At 29.8% G+C, this 16,504-nt stretch overlaps 1 protein-coding gene across 4 annotated transcripts in view; it reads right to left on the reverse strand.

Annotated features, from left to right (window-relative positions):
* LOC142323622 (uncharacterized) overlaps positions 1 to 16,201 on the reverse strand; it is a 122,681-nt gene extending 106,480 nt beyond the window's left edge. For 3 of the 4 annotated variants that reach the window (XR_012756135.1, XR_012756136.1, XM_075363497.1), the window contains exon 1: positions 15,761 to 16,201. Coding sequence is in view for 1 of the 4 variants with exons in the window: in XM_075363497.1 (XP_075219612.1) it covers positions 15,761 to 15,798 (38 nt within the window). In the remaining 3 variants the exon portion in view is untranslated. The remainder of the gene's footprint in view (positions 1 to 15,760) is intronic. The other variant, XM_075363498.1, reaches the window with a different exon arrangement.
* Between the last annotated feature and the right edge of the window lie 303 nt (positions 16,202 to 16,504).

The following is a 16,504-nucleotide window of genomic DNA, read 5'->3' on the forward strand; positions in this document are numbered from 1 at the left end:
TACTATAATGCACGCAAAACACTCGGTACCCACGTAAGGGGAAGGGAGCTTACTTGACGACAAAATCGACTTAGAAATATTCCGGAATTCCCCAGTATCGATATGGAACTTTTACAACAAAAGAAACAACAGATGTCGGCAACATCTTCACTAATTTAACGAAGAACGTAGAGTCCATCGTACTACCTATCAATATTATCTATAATCTATCATATTACAAGAAAAATTTAATACGTCCTTAATATTATATCTGACGTTTGTAAGGAAGTCGGGGAGATTGCGAAACATCAGATACATAACACGGGTGTCTTGAATCCAACAATTTAGAAAAAAGCGGGTTCGACCCTTACAGAAAACCTAAATTTAACTTTAAATAATCGTCGCATTTAAACGTTATTTCCATTTATATTTTTACAGTACCGGCTGCTGAGGTCATTACCACCGAAAAATTACATATAACGAACCGTATATAAAATCAGTAACTTGGGTAACGTACGAGGACCGGTTCGTTGAACGTGGTTTCAGCCGTTAAAACTTTATCTTATTTCAACTTCCAGGTGTTGCAGAATCTTCAGAACGTAAAGATGGACTACCAGAGCTGAAAATGGGCTATTTTTATCGTCTAAATAAAATGAGATGACGGCGTGTGTTAATTCTGGATCAAGAACAGTGAAATAGCGAGTCCCAAGCAATATTTTAATTCTAGCCACAAAAATGGGAATTTTAAAAATCGATTATTCATAATAAACGCAAAACGTAAACACCAAATTCTTCAGAACGAAGCGAGAAATAATATTTTAATTAAAACTGCACACCTTAATTTTTTTCTAAAAGAGTGATGAATGAAAAATGTTTACCTTTCAACAAAAAAAAAAGTTAATCCCCGAGTTCTCACAAAAAGTTTTGTCTACAACTACAAGCTTTTCATTATACGCAATCACAATTTCTGAATTGCTCAAATCGATTCTAATACTAAACACTTTCTGAAACGTTATTTACTCGACAGCTACTTTATTTATTAAATACCTTTAGTTTAATTATTATCGTTTAATGAATTTATACTTTAAATAACACGGATTTTAACTACAAATATTTTTTTATTTTATAAAAAACTGAATATTCTGTGACGCTGCCTCGATCAAAGTTTTATCATAGTTTTCTGTGATCTAGCCAGAAAAAATGTAGGGAAATTTCCTTTCATTATCTGTGGAGTAGCAAACCACCCGTTCCTAACCAATCATAATAAATTATTCATTTATCACGTAAAAATAAGTATTAACACAATAAAAGTACAAAAATTCTAGTAACTACTATACTTTCAGTTTAGTTTCTTCACACATATACTAACAGCAATCATTGTTTTCACTAACAGACAACGCTAATTATTTACTCCTTTGAATTAGCCCGGACAGATATGCAAACAAATTAAAATAATCGGAATGGATGCCACTATTACGACCTATAAAAGTATAGCCATAGCGGCATGAACAGTTAAATTGGCAAAATTTTAGTCATCAATGATTCTGTAAGATACACTTAATAAATTTAAAACAGTACCATAGCAAGCTAAAAGATGTTCGATTATTTGAAAGCCAGTTTATAAAAATTATGAACACTAGGTTTAGACAATATTTAAGTATAGTGAAATGTTATGTCTGGACTGAACCGAGATGAAGAGAAAACAAAGTCAAGTTTTCCAGAAAGCTAGATGTAGAATGCAAAATGATAAACAAAACTCAATAATGAATTTTAGAATTGTTATAGGAAATACTAATGATAAAATTGGATCACAGAAAGAGGGAACATTTATGAAGAAAAATGGGGAAATTTTAGCAGAATTTTTAATTAACTTAAGATTAGTTATCTGCGGTAATAGTTCTTACATAAGGAAACCTAATTACACGGGTCGCTCCAAACTAAAGGGTACAAAATTAAATTAACAGTTGCGCTTAAACAGAAAATTGCTGGATGTCTGGAGTACACAAGGAAATGATATTATAGGCGAGCACTATTTGATACCGGCAAAATTTATAATCAAGTTATTTATTGTGTAAAGGAAGTTCTATTCTGAACCAAAGTAAGCGATAAAAGGTGCAAAAGTTAACGTTAGGATGGTCACACCATTATCCTATCCTTTTAGTTACAAGAAAAAATTCCATTTAGAAATTCAGTAATAGATTCAAATTCTTAAACTTGGATGTAGCCGACAATGAAGAAAATCAGTCTTCAAAGATTAACTATTTGCACCGAAAGACAAATGAGGAAGCGATAGGGTTTTATAAAAAAAAAAAAGAAGGCTGAATGCCATTAAAAACATGGGAAAAGATTGAGCAAAAAAACATCAAAATTAAAAAAATTGAAAAATTCTTCCTTACAGGTTCTTCATTCTACAAGAAAAAAATCAAAGATTTAATTTTTAATTAAAAAAAGGTACATAAAATACAATTACACGATAAGAAAAACTCAACTGCATTAGATGAAATAACTCTCCTATATATTTCAAGAGAATATACCGGGGACAGATCCTATGTAAACATTTTGCAAAAACTACATCCAAAGAATTGTGAATTACCAACAATAACTGTGTAAGGTCTAGTTTATGTTATCAAATGAATTAGTAAATTTTAAGTCTCTTTCTAGGTCTAAAATTCTTACACCGTTCAAGAATAAAAAACTTCCATTCTGCATATTTGGAACTGCACATAAACAAATGTTTGAAATATTTTAAGAATATCCGTGACCTACATAGGTAAAAATAAGATACTGATAATGAAATCGATTACTAAGTACTCTAAATCATTATAATAAAGAAATATTATCGGCCAAGAGAATGAATTAAATTTTACAATAGATTGCAACAGACTACAAATTAACAAAAATCTTAAGACCACTGACAACGATAGGTTTTTAATCAATAAAACTGAATACCTATTTATTATTTATATTATAACTTCTTGAACGGCAATACATACATATATAGATTAAAGAACTGGTTTATTAAATATCAATAGTACCACGGTTCAATGTACAGTACATAAAATTAAGAATCTAATATTTTGACAGTTGAAAATACCATACAATCATCTAACAGAATACATTAACTAAATAAAGAAAGGTTAAATTTTGAAAACCACAAGATATATATACAAATACACATGTGTGTGTGTGTAATTTTAATAGCATCCACTTAATTCCAATACTAAAATGTTAATATTTGGAAAGAATGAATAACAATCTGATAAGAGATATACAACTAATTCATTTAACAACCATGATTATTTATTCATTAGAAGTAAAACATGAATTACAGACCAACAATGAGCAAAAGGGACGTCGATGGGGTACTATCTGTATTCTATCGATATTGCCTAGGACATTTTCTATAGGCCAAGATTTGTTTCCAGATAATAAAGTATATAATATATATATATATATATATATATATGTATACGATTGATTTCCGTTTGCTCTAACGGATCAGCTGCCACATTTTTCCGTGTTTCTCGCTGTTGTTGTGTGAGATTTTTGGGGACCATTTTTGCACAAATCTTTCTCATACCAAGATCTTCAGTTAATATTAGACGAACCGTTTCTCAATTGATGTTGAGTTCTTCTGCAATCATTTTCATGGATAATCTTCGATCAGCTCGTACGATTTCACGCATCCTGATCAAGTTGACATCTGTCCGTGAGGTTGATGGTTGTCCACTGCGGGCTTCATTTTCAACATTCGTTCTGCCTTCACTAAAAATTTTATGCCACCGAAAAACTTGAGCTCTTGACCCAATTTAACGCAAAAATAAATGGCTTACCGTTGCGCAATATTTTGCGGTTTCATTTCTGTGACGGGAGACACAAACACCTGTTCACTTATTACAGCACAACTCACGACTGAGCAGTTGCATCAATGTGCCGCTTGGACTAGAAGTAGCTTATAGACCAAGGTCAGAGACGGTGTGCCTACGCAAGCTGCAGGGTTGCCACACTTTGCAAAGAAAAATCAGTCTCATTACTTTATTGTCGCACCTCGTATATGTAATAAGTTAGTAATGAGTTCATCTAGTAGTTTATACATATGTATCTGTGAGTGCATTGGGAGGGGGATGGATATGCACACACGTATGGTGTGCATTCATATACCCCTACATTTATGTCACAGTATCAGAATCTATTCCATTCAGATAATAACAAGAAAGGGCTATTTTTTTCCTTTAACAAAATTCCATGCAAATTAAGACTGCATAAATTCATTTTTAATAATAAAAACATTAACTGCTTTTATCGATGGAACATTTCATTTATTCTCAACCCAACACTATGATTTCAAGTACTCAATATCAAACCCCAAATTATAAAATCGTTAAAAAAAAATAGGATTACAGAGTAACAACTCCTATCCCCACAAAGGCATACACTAGTTTCTCTCAGATTCTTCCGACCAGATCAATCAGCTAATCTGTACAGTTCAATTAAAACAAAATCTCATTCATAATATGCCAAATTAATTCTTTTACTAAAGTTATGTCAATAAAGCCAAAAAATAAAGAAACACATACTTTTTATTTTCACTGTTTACCCGATTCTTAAATGACATTTAATTTTTTTTTAATTACATTACTTTAAATTCTCTGATACAACAGAACTGGATGAAAATAAACATGCAATGTCTTCTCATATTTCCTCAGTAAAGCCAAGACATACCTCTATTGTTTAGATCCTGAATACGTCACGAATACGATTCAGAAAACCTTTTTTAAAGACATCGCAGCAAATTTATCCTCTTTTGATCAAGATAAATTGGTTAATTTATCATCAAATTCAGAGTATTTCATTAATAGAATTCATTTCTTCAGTATTTCTATTCAATTTACACAGCTAACATAATTTGAAAACCAGTTACAACCGGTGGAAGAAAAACTGTTAAATGTTAACAGGAACGATATAATTTTTTTAAACCGTTTAAGAAATCTTAATTTTTAAATAACAGCCTGAAAGAGCCCTTAAACTCATACTTTCTCTCAAACATGTGTATGTGGATCAATTGTGTAGCAGACTTTCATTATTCTACCTAACATACAATAGAATTAATCCGAACAAATGGAATTTTTTTCTGTTGTAGGGAATTTTCATTCTGTGGCAGACTGCTTGCTGTTTCAGGTTATATTGTAGTACAAACAGAATTAGTGAGTTTTGTGCTTTATAATTCATTGTACATTAGTTTTTGGTGACCTGGAGAGTTTCTATCGTAAGTTTGTTATTCGTTTCATACAATGGATATAACCTCACGAAAGCTGTCAAAAATTGTTGTCTGTCACAACACACAAATGACTGAAAGACAGATTGCCAGTGAATGTAGTGTGGGGTTAGGTACTGTACTCTCTTTTTCTGTTAATCCTCCAGAACTACTGTAATGTATTACTTCAGAGGATAAATGAGGCTAATATGTATGCGTGTAAATGAGGTGTAGTCTTGTACAGTCTCAGTTTGACCATTCCTGAGATGTAAGATTAATTGAAACACAACCACCAAAGAACACCGGCATCCACGATATAGTATTCAAATCTGCATAGAAGTGTCTGGCTTTACTAGGATTTAAACGTTAGAACTCTCGACTTCAAAAACAGCTGATTTGCAATGATGAGTTCACCACTAGACCAACCCAGTGGGTTGGGGTTAGGTACTGTAAATGAAATCATGAAAAGGTTCAGGGAAACTGGTTCCATCTCTCCAAAGAGAAAAAGAAAGTGTGGATGGATATCATGGAATCATGATCCTGTAGGCATGGATTTCTTCCATGCCTACAGGATCAATTAATAAGAAAAAGCAAAATTAATCCACGATTGTCAGCTGTTGACCTTAACAGGGACTTGGGAGGCAGTGGGAAGGATTGCTTGGAAACCTAAAAAGAAGCGCAGTTACTCAACACAAGTTATATGAAGACAAAAAGAAGAATGAAGATTTTTGTCAATGGGCAAAAGAACATAAAGAATGGACTATTGAGACGTGTTATTTTTTCAGACAAGACTCATTTCTTTGTCCAAAGAGAGAGAGTAGCCTATATTCGTAAGTCACCAGATGAGAAGACTATACTACACCAGCACACCTGCAACAAGCTCCCAAACACCCAGCCAAAAAGATGTTTTGGGTATGTTTTACACATGCATGGGCCGGGTGCACTTATGCCTGTGGATGGTATGATGAAATCAGACCGATACATTAATATAAGCCAAAGAAAAATAGTCCCATTTATGCAGAACCTAGAACTCATTTTCCAACAGGACCTTGCACCATGTTACATGTCAAAGAAAGCAAAAGAGTTCTTCCAAAACCAAACAATTTGAGTGCTCTTGTAGCCAGGGAACTCCCCCCAACCTGAATCCCATTGAAAATTTATGGGCCTTACTAGAAAGAAAACTTGGGAAAATGAATTGTAGCACAAAAATTGACCTTATTAGTTTATTGATGCAGGTTTGGTTTCAAGATGAAGAAATCAAAAATCATTGTTCACCTTAGTGGAATCAATGCCAAAGAGGATAAATGAGATAATCAAAAACAAACGACCACACATAAACTATTAAATTTGAGTAAGTTTGACCATTAAACATTTTTTATTTTAAAAATACCGTGTACAAATAAATTTGTTTGCCACTGTATGCATCAGAAAACAGTACTGGTTATTGTGAATGTAAGCAGTACATCACACCGAATTTAGATCTATTAAATGCTTCCATTATTACTACTGAATGTTTATTAACTTTATAGTGTTTAAATTTTGATTGGGTTCTCCTCCATCAACAAATCTAAATAAACAGCAAAAAAATATGCTGAATAAACAACCAACAAACATAAACCAAGTGAAAAAATGTTTAAGACATGAATAAATTAAAAATGGCGTAAAAAGCGTGAATGATTATATTAAAATAAAAATAACACAACCATTTCAGGTTGATTGCACCTCTTTGTAACCACAGTAACATTATTGAATCTATACATGAAGTAAATTGACAAGATAATAATGAAAATATTTTGATAACTTTAACGATCATTCGATCCAAACATGGTGATACAATAAACCCTCCATTTTACAAACTAATCTTATAGGTTGCAGATTCAGCAGTTCTACAGTATTTTTTTGTTTAGTGGACAGTACCTGACACGTCCATAATATCAGAGCATTTCAAAGAAGTGAATGAATTTTTAATGTTTGCTTGACATCTCACTTCCACCCCCACATATCCAATTAACCCAGGGCCACATTACCCACCTTCTATATTCAGTGTTACAACTATAATTGATACAACTTTGACATGTTTTCTGTCAAACAGATAATTTATTCCTTACTTGCTGTGTTTTGATAATTAGGAGGATTAAATAAAATTTACAAAATGTTAACATTTCTGATTTTATTGATAGGCTTATTCCCAGTCAATCCAAAAAACCAAGAGTTCACTGTAATCTGAATCAGACAGCTAACTGATTACTGATAAATTTTACAGAAAATATTAAACAAATTCACAGTATTCCAGAAAAGCGAAGTATTGATTGAGTTTCATATCTTAACTATTTCAGTATAATTTAATTTTCATAAAAATGTTACTGTATTTTTAAAAATTTGCAATAACAACTTTCAGGTGACATGAAATAGACTATGTCTAAGTAAATTGATGACTTATATCCAATTACTTTATTTTAGTAATTATTAATTATTAAAAATTGGATAAGTGAATCTGTAGTCATAACTAGGACACTGAAATTTTTCTCTGAATGAGTTGCAAAAGTTAACCGCTCAGTAATTAAAGAAAATTTAGAAATACATTATCCCCCTCTTAAGTAAGTAAGTTACATCTTAAGTAAGTACGCTTGAAAATACTAAACTTAAACATACTAATAGCAATGTACCTCTTTGAAGAGGCTTCATGCTGAATGAAATTTTGATAAAGATTTGATAATTATAAACATGACAGATTACCCCGATTTTCTAATGTACTCGCAGACAGTTAATTATTAGATTAACTATCCCTCAGCTTCCCACTTCCTTTATCATTTATCCCCTCAGGTTGATTGTTAACCAAGAAGTATTTCTTATCAGCTGGGAAAATGCCTCCAAATGCATTGCAAGTAGTTAATGGTAGACATGTCCCTTGTTAGAGCTGTTAAGGTTACAATTATGCTTATGAGTTTATCGAAGGGCTTAGATTTCTGAAAAGAATTACACAAACAGCCTAATAAGGAGCACCAACACAAACAGCCTATGTAGCGGCTGATAAAGAGTAAAGCAAGGTTCTACTACTTCACCTCCAATAATAAAACAGCAAACAGATAATGATTGTGACATTTTTCTTCAACACTGAACACATATACAAACATTAACAAAGTTTACATCATTTAAATTCACAGAAGGTTCATCCAGAAATTATTCAAACATTTAAAGTCAGACATAAAAAGCTCTTATTAATCGTTCACGCATTATTTTTCCTTATGATTATATATTTAAAATTTTGTCATTACAGCAATACAAAAACAAACTTTTCATTAAAAAAAGTACAATCCCTATTATCGGACAATATAGGGTGTGAGTTTACAGAACAAGATTAAAAATAAAATGGTAATTTTTTTTTAAGCATAAAACAATCAAATCACCTTGAAATGGAAACAATAAATATGACATATAACACATCAAAAGTATGATAAGAAATAAAGAACACATACATTGATTAACTCCATTAAAATACTGTGCTGCAACAAAAGAAAGTTATAAATTTATCACAATAAAATACTGGTCTTTTTTTTCCGCTGAAAACAATGAAATCATAAGTTAATCTCATTAAAGCTTAGTCTAAATATTTTACAAGATAGAAACCAATCTCGCATTACTATAGTAAAATGAACTTACACTATATTTATTATATTTAAATTAAGATTGTATGAAAGAAATCATTTTGAAAAATCTTACTTTTATAAGCAATTAATGTAAACACATAAATGCAATTGTAAATTAATATCAGTTACATAAAAATTGTAAAAATGATAAAAAAAACTGCAAGGTCTTACAGATAATGATAATACTAAATGATCATGAACATTTCAATGAAATAAAGCTTAATATTCTACCTATCCACACTCATATTAATTTCATAAAACAGACTTGAATGATAACATAATATAATCCTGTGCATCCAAACTAGATGGCTTGGATGTGGTCTTGATGAATGAAAACTGTAAATGTCATATTGAGATTACAATAAATGTAACGTATAAAATACAGAAACTTATTTAAAATCACTTTTAATGTATATATTAACAATGAATCCAAATTTTACTTTCAATAAGATTGGTTCTAATGACAAAAAAAGGCCTAAAATTCAGTCACTAACCTATAACATTTCTTCGAATGAGGACTGGATGAATTCTATAAGCTCTGTGTCTAACATAGCTTAACACTAGTAGATATCTTAATTGATGAGTCTATAAGCTATACATTTATTTATTGATTGTTCATAAATTAAAAAAATCTAAATTTTCAAAATAGATGGAATATAAATTTTCCAAATAACTTTTTTCATAAATTAATAAATTTACTAGATAATACTGTTAACAACATGAAATTGAAATGTTAAGACAAAAATTATAAAAGAAATGGAATTCTTTAGTTTCATAAAAAAATATCTAAATAAATAATGTATGCATTTAAAGCGGGGCAATTCAGAATTGATCTGTATAATCTAAACATACGGATAAACAAAATACATTTAAACAGAGTTGTACTATACTATACTTAATAAGTACCATACAAAATTCTGAACAAATTATAAAGATAACAATTATTTAATAGAAATTTACAAATCTTGACCTTTCAATTAAACAAATTTTTCCATAATTATATATACTGCACCATTTTACAACCATCCTCTTTTTTACCAAAAATAAAACTAAATAAACTTTGAATAAAAGTAAATTTTAGAGGAAATCTATACAACATATACTGGAATACAACAATGATTAAATACAATGAAGTACTACAAGTATAAATAAACAGTTTCTCTGACGACTAATAATGTGTAACATAAACAATGGCATTGCAATATGTCATAAATTACTAAAATACTTTGATAAGAATTTATGTTATATGAGTGGCACACAGGAACAAAAGATTGTAAAATAAATTTGTTGTGTTTAGATTGGCCAACTCCTTTACAACACATCAACTTGAACGGTTTAACAACTTCCACGTTGTAACTGTCCACTGTACCTTACAGCTAACATCCTAAAATTTTCAACAAGATTTTCATTAATTCAAAAAATTGACTGATGCTCAAATCAGTAGTAGGTTTCACTTTCTGGATTATTTGAATCATCTGACCTTTAGAGGTCAGAATAATATCTTGTCAACTTCTTAAAATAGCCTGGGAACCAATACACTGTGCTGCAGTTACACAATAACTAAAATTAACATTTTGAAAATAAAGTAAATAATTAGGATTATCTTTTAAATTAAATTATAAACACTATGTCAAGAGATATATTTAGTACATCTATTAGAATCTTTTTTAGAACTTGTGGTTATGATCAATTCCAATCACAGCTCTATTTAGTTATGAGGATTTTGTGCCGTACATACATTGTGTCATATATTTATTTAATTAACTATTCCCAACTTTTTATTTTATAATAGAACAGTACAAAAACTGATTTTGTAAATTTAAAATAATTTTTTTTTTTTAGATATTACTAAATATCAATAATTGGTAGTACTGTACTACATAAGATAAGATGGTAGGGCTAACTTCTTTACACAACTCACAAAAGGATTATTTTACTTAATGAATCTGAGAATGAAGACACTTAGCATTATTGAGAAACAAATTACATAGATAATACTGGTACTTGTGTCTTTTAAGAGTGAATTTCAAAAATTCAAGGGCTGTGCTTAAACTGACATGCATTAAGAAAATGAATTTAATAACTTAGTTTTAGGTGCCACTAACTGCTTTTTAGGTATACTTGAAATTAACTAACTGAAATTAAAAGATCAACTCATATCAAAAGGCAATGGAGAATGAATTGTTCCTTACTTCTAGAATTCTCCAAGTTCTCCTAACAATCAATTCAGATGCATGCATTGCCTTCCTAACTCCCACCATCTCATAGAATACTGTCAGCCACTGCAAAATCATCAGTTGCTTTCTCACACAGACCAGAATAACTGCTGGTATCATAAAGTAGAAGGAAAGAGAGATATGAATGAATGGGAGGGCGGGGTAGTATTGTTTTTGACAGTATTCTCTTCAAGATGGTCAACAAGTAAACAGACAAAGCGGGTCAACGGTTTTGGCGTTAATTCTTTAATACTGAACAGTGAACCAAAATGTTGTGAAAACAGAATGGCAGCTTCAGTCGTCACCTGTATTAATATATTTGATGGTCTGTCAGGGATCCCTGTGCCTGACAAATTGCCTCAAATAAACATCCTGTTTCATAAAATGTGCTACAAAGTTTGACAACATAAGATGTTTAGTGATGAAATTGAAAGTGACAGAAATAAATAATAAAAAAAATATTATAAATGTAGATTCAAACTACTACCAGTCCTAAGCTCAGCCTAAATCATAAAATAAAAAATATTAGTTTTTATTAAAAGTAACATTTTCTAAATGAATTTCAAATTAAAATGTATAAAAATCAAACATTAACTATAAATTTCCCAAGAAAAATACTCATAATCTATGATTAGATAATTATAAAAATACACTTAAACTAAATCTTGTACACACTGGGTTTTTAGAAAAAAACTTGTCGGCTCAATTTTTATAAAGTCTAATTTATTAAATAATATACAGATTTTTCATACTACAAGGTTCAATGACAGTTCTTAAAACATACTAAAACAGCTAGTTATTTCAAATATTCAGCCCTAAAAAGAACACTCAAGCGTCAGGGCAGCATTCAGATTGAACATCTTACATAAAACCTCATCATATAAAATTATAATACTAACACTTGAACTTAATGCATAAAGCCAACTACAGAAATCTAGCTTCAAAGATTATTAATATTAAATTAAGTTTTTATTTAATATCAATATACGAAGATAAACTCCTTTCCTAAAGACTAATTAATGTATAATAACATTCATAGAAAAAAAAAGATTCAAGCATAAACAAATTTTCATTAAACAAAATATTATGTTTAAATCTAAGCTGCCTACCAAAAATAAAAATTCCTATAATAAGCACAACTTCGGATCATATTCAATTCAAGTTCATGTCTTCTACAATTAAATTAATCATGAGGAATATATTCAACAATGTATTTGAAACTCAAACTGGAAATCAAGAACAGAGAATCTTCTTGTATAAAGAACTGCACAAACCACAAATCTAGCAAAACTTGGTTTGTTTTGTCCAAAATTGCCCTGAGGCAGGAGACTAGGTTGGCCAGAAAAGATGAACCAATAACTTGTAAAAAATCTTAATTTTCAATGATAAATGGAGTAAAAGATTACTACAAGATCAGCCTAAGAAAAGGTAGAGTAATGGGAATTTAGTTAATCCCTCCACTGGAGCAAGAAACAATGAAGTGGAGGTAAAAAAAAGAAGAGTTTCTGGCATAAGAAGCAGAATGAACTATTTTTCATCAAAATAATGCTAAGAAAAAACTTTAGGTATAATAAATGGTAAAATAAATTCTAGATAAATGTTTTGATAAATAAATAAAATACTAGCTTCATTGATTCACAAATAAAAGTAATTTTCAAGTTTTAGTAGTCTTCCACATCTCTGACATTAGAAACTGTAAATGATGAAAAAAACTTATTTTTTTATTTTACCTTCAAATGGCACTAACTAGAGCAACATAGTTTTTGATAAAAAAATGCAACTGCACCCTGATTGATTGCAATCAATCAGGGTGACCCTGATTGGGGATTGCAAACCCTTGATGGGTTGATTGCAACCCATCAAGGAATGAACACAGCTTCAGCCGTTTGTAATTAATCATTTAATTTATACACTTCAACTTCAAGAACTTATTCCCAATATTCTTATTTCTTTGTATAACAACCAAAATGGCTACTACTATAGTTACTCCAAAAACGATTTAACTATATTTCATTGGTACAGATAAATGTACAGCTAGGTTTTAGAAAATATAAAACAAAATTAAAGTATAAAAATACAAACTATTTAATATAACATTTCAATATTATTAAAGTAAAAAAATCAATAAAAAAAATCATTAACCTGCCCACTGGTCAACATTTAATAATATGCATAATGTCATGGATCAGTAAAAAAAAAAAAAAAAATGTACTGCGATATAATAAATAACTAGTAAATTATTTATTTTACAGTAATACAATTTAATAATAATTTTATAAATGTAGTCTAAAGCTGAAATACTGTAAATAAAAAATAGAAAACATAAGGTTTTTAAGGTAAGGATTTAAATAATATATATTCATAAAAAAAATATATATATATATATACAGAGAGAGAGAGAGAGAGAGAGAGACTTGCCTATAGTAAACATTTAATAAACAGACTTGTTATTAAGCAGGCTAGTGATTCACATAACTACGCTTAATTATTTAATACTCTTGCACGTAGAATTAAAATCACTTAAAACATTGATGAACTCATCAATTCAAATTTTCCTTCAACCAGAACTAATATCACAAAATATGATCAGTTACAGTCAACTTCCTCAAGCAAATTCATTCATTTTGGCACACTTTAAATATTGCTATTTATAAAATAAGAATAAATAAATTAAATAAATAAAGTAATAATTATTGCTATTTATTATTTATTAAGTAAATAGATATCCTAATTGATTGATTGAAACTTCCAAAATACTAACAATAACTGTGAAAAATTATTTCCTCCTTACAGCAAAAAATATACAAAAACATCACCTTATAAAAACAATCAGAATTCCTAAATCTAACCTTAGGTTAAACATGTGAAATCCTTTTCTTTACGCTTAAACAACTTTAAAAATTAACAAATTATTCAAATAGCTTAAACCATTTAAATCAATAACTTAAATTCAGAATGTCAAATTAAACAAATTTAATAATCTGAATATGAATTTCACTAACACCAACATGATACAGAAGAACAAACACTAAGTAACTTTTTTGGGTTGTTCTTTTAACAGCATTCAATCAATATATTTGTATATTTCTAAGTCTGTTTTTATAAAGAAAAACCAGGTTCGGACACAAAATATTTTGCTTCATATGATACACAGTCAAGGCCATGGCAAAAGGCTACACCATTGCTTTTTCAGTTTAATTGTGAAAAATGGAGGGTCTGCACAAAAAACACAAATTACTCTTCTTTTGGAATGGATACTTAATTTTGCAACAGATAATTTATTAATGAAGGGAAAAAGTGAAACTCTACAAAGTCACTTATCATGTAATCACTTAGTGCTTATCTGATAACTTCCATACATCTGAAAGGTTTATAGACCACTTGGACCCTAGTAGGGAAGTAGAGAAAACGTCAAAATATCAGTTTCTTCTGAAACAAAGATCAACACTTTGTAGGTTCTAATTTTTTTCAACGTATCCTTCCTTCTCCATAATAAAAATTGTTTAATCAAGGTGAAGCAAATTGTATTTTCAATAAAAACAATCTAAAATTACTGTCACACATTGAATTTTTTATGAAATTATCGTGACAAAACACCCATACAATCAAATGAATAAAACAAGATGTATGGCATAAACCAAAGATCACTATAATTACAATAAAAATACCCACTACACTCACCTCACCATCAACTATTATATAAAAAGAGGGCAACTGCTTAATAAATGAGCAAATAAGATTTTATTAATTCAATAATTATACCATTAAACCAAAACCATAGATAGATACAAAACAAAGACAAAGAAACAATATATTTCATCAAATCACCTTACCACTTTTTTTCAATTTATGGCCTCCTAAGTTATTATTATAATAAAATTAAAATAACAATTAATACACTTTTAAACTGGAACTTCAGAAAGTATTTTTTTTTTTTTAGAAAACCTTTTGATTCTGTATAAAGCAAACGCAAATGACAACAGAACAAAAAGTAGGTGATTATAATAAACCTCATTATAATCAATTAAACATATAATAATTAAAATACCATTGTTAGAAAATTAAATAAAATCTAACCTAGTAAAACAGTAATTGTGTGGTAAGAAATTTGATTTTGCTTGCTGAAACATACACTGTCAAGAACTCTACAAATAGAATGCAAGTAATAAATCAGCATAATATAGAGGTTCCAGCACAATTTATTAGCAATATTGACCTAACTCATCAGAAAACTTAAATTCAATTTATTTTTTTCATTTTACATGAAATAATAGGGGAATGTTATAAAAGTAAGTTAACTCAAAAAATATCAGCATACACAACAATACCAATAACAAATTTGAAAGTAAGTATTATCATAACCCTACCCAAGAATTTTCTCCTACAGGTTCATTACTTTAAAATTAAGACTGTGACAAACAAGAACTGACAACGCAACCAAGAAAGTAAACTCTAAATTTAATAATAATTTGCGGACTTAACAGTTAATTATAAAATACTCGAACAACAAAATTAGGCTAGATAACATGATGCATAGAAAAATATAAAAATGTAACCAACATTTTACGCGGTAAATAATTGTCCATACGATAGGTTTTTTCAAAGAAAAACAAAAAAAACATAAAGTATTTTGTAAAGTATTATAGAATCTTTTTAAGCCTTACCTGCCAGTATTCGAACGACTTTTCCTTTTGCTGTTCATTTTTACGTTACTCAGCTCCTCGTTCCTGCCGGAGTAGGCGCCTTCTCGTTTTCTTGTAGGGACCGGAATTTTGGCTACTTTTTAAAAATCACTCTAAAAAATGAAACAATTAACTACGCACTTACGCTAAAGTATTGGTGACGATAAACCTTAAATTCTAATACGTTATGTTTTTTCGCTGATAAAATGCTAGAAGACAATATACTTAGTACGGTTCCACCTTCCAGGCACTGCTTTACCTTAAAGGCTGGTTGATAAGTGCAATAACACACACATTTGCGTAAATTTTCCTGATCGCTACAATTGTAAAAACATTATTCGTAACAAATATCGAAAATCTCCTAATTGAGTTGGAACAGTCAAAAAGTATTAAATGAAATGTAACACTTTCCGAATAATGAGAACTACTTTTATTGATGCGTAGTGTTATTCCCAATGATTCGTAATTGCCAACGTCCTAATTTAAATATTCCCTTTTACCCGTACACTAACGATCCAGTATCTAATATTTATGCTAATGCATACAAATAATAAAATATTTAAACTAAAATTTCCAAGCTGTTAGTTTTCGTTTTTATATTACGAATTTATTATTCATATATATTACATGTAAAAAGAAACATATTATTTTAATAGCACTTGCCATTATACGACTCGCGTACGTCATTCCCTATGAAACACCATCCACGCGAAATAATTCTATTTT

The sequence above is a fragment of the Lycorma delicatula genome, chromosome 4, assembly GCF_047948215.1.
Source record: "Lycorma delicatula isolate Av1 chromosome 4, ASM4794821v1, whole genome shotgun sequence".
Classification (NCBI taxonomy): Eukaryota; Metazoa; Arthropoda; class Insecta; order Hemiptera; family Fulgoridae; genus Lycorma; species Lycorma delicatula.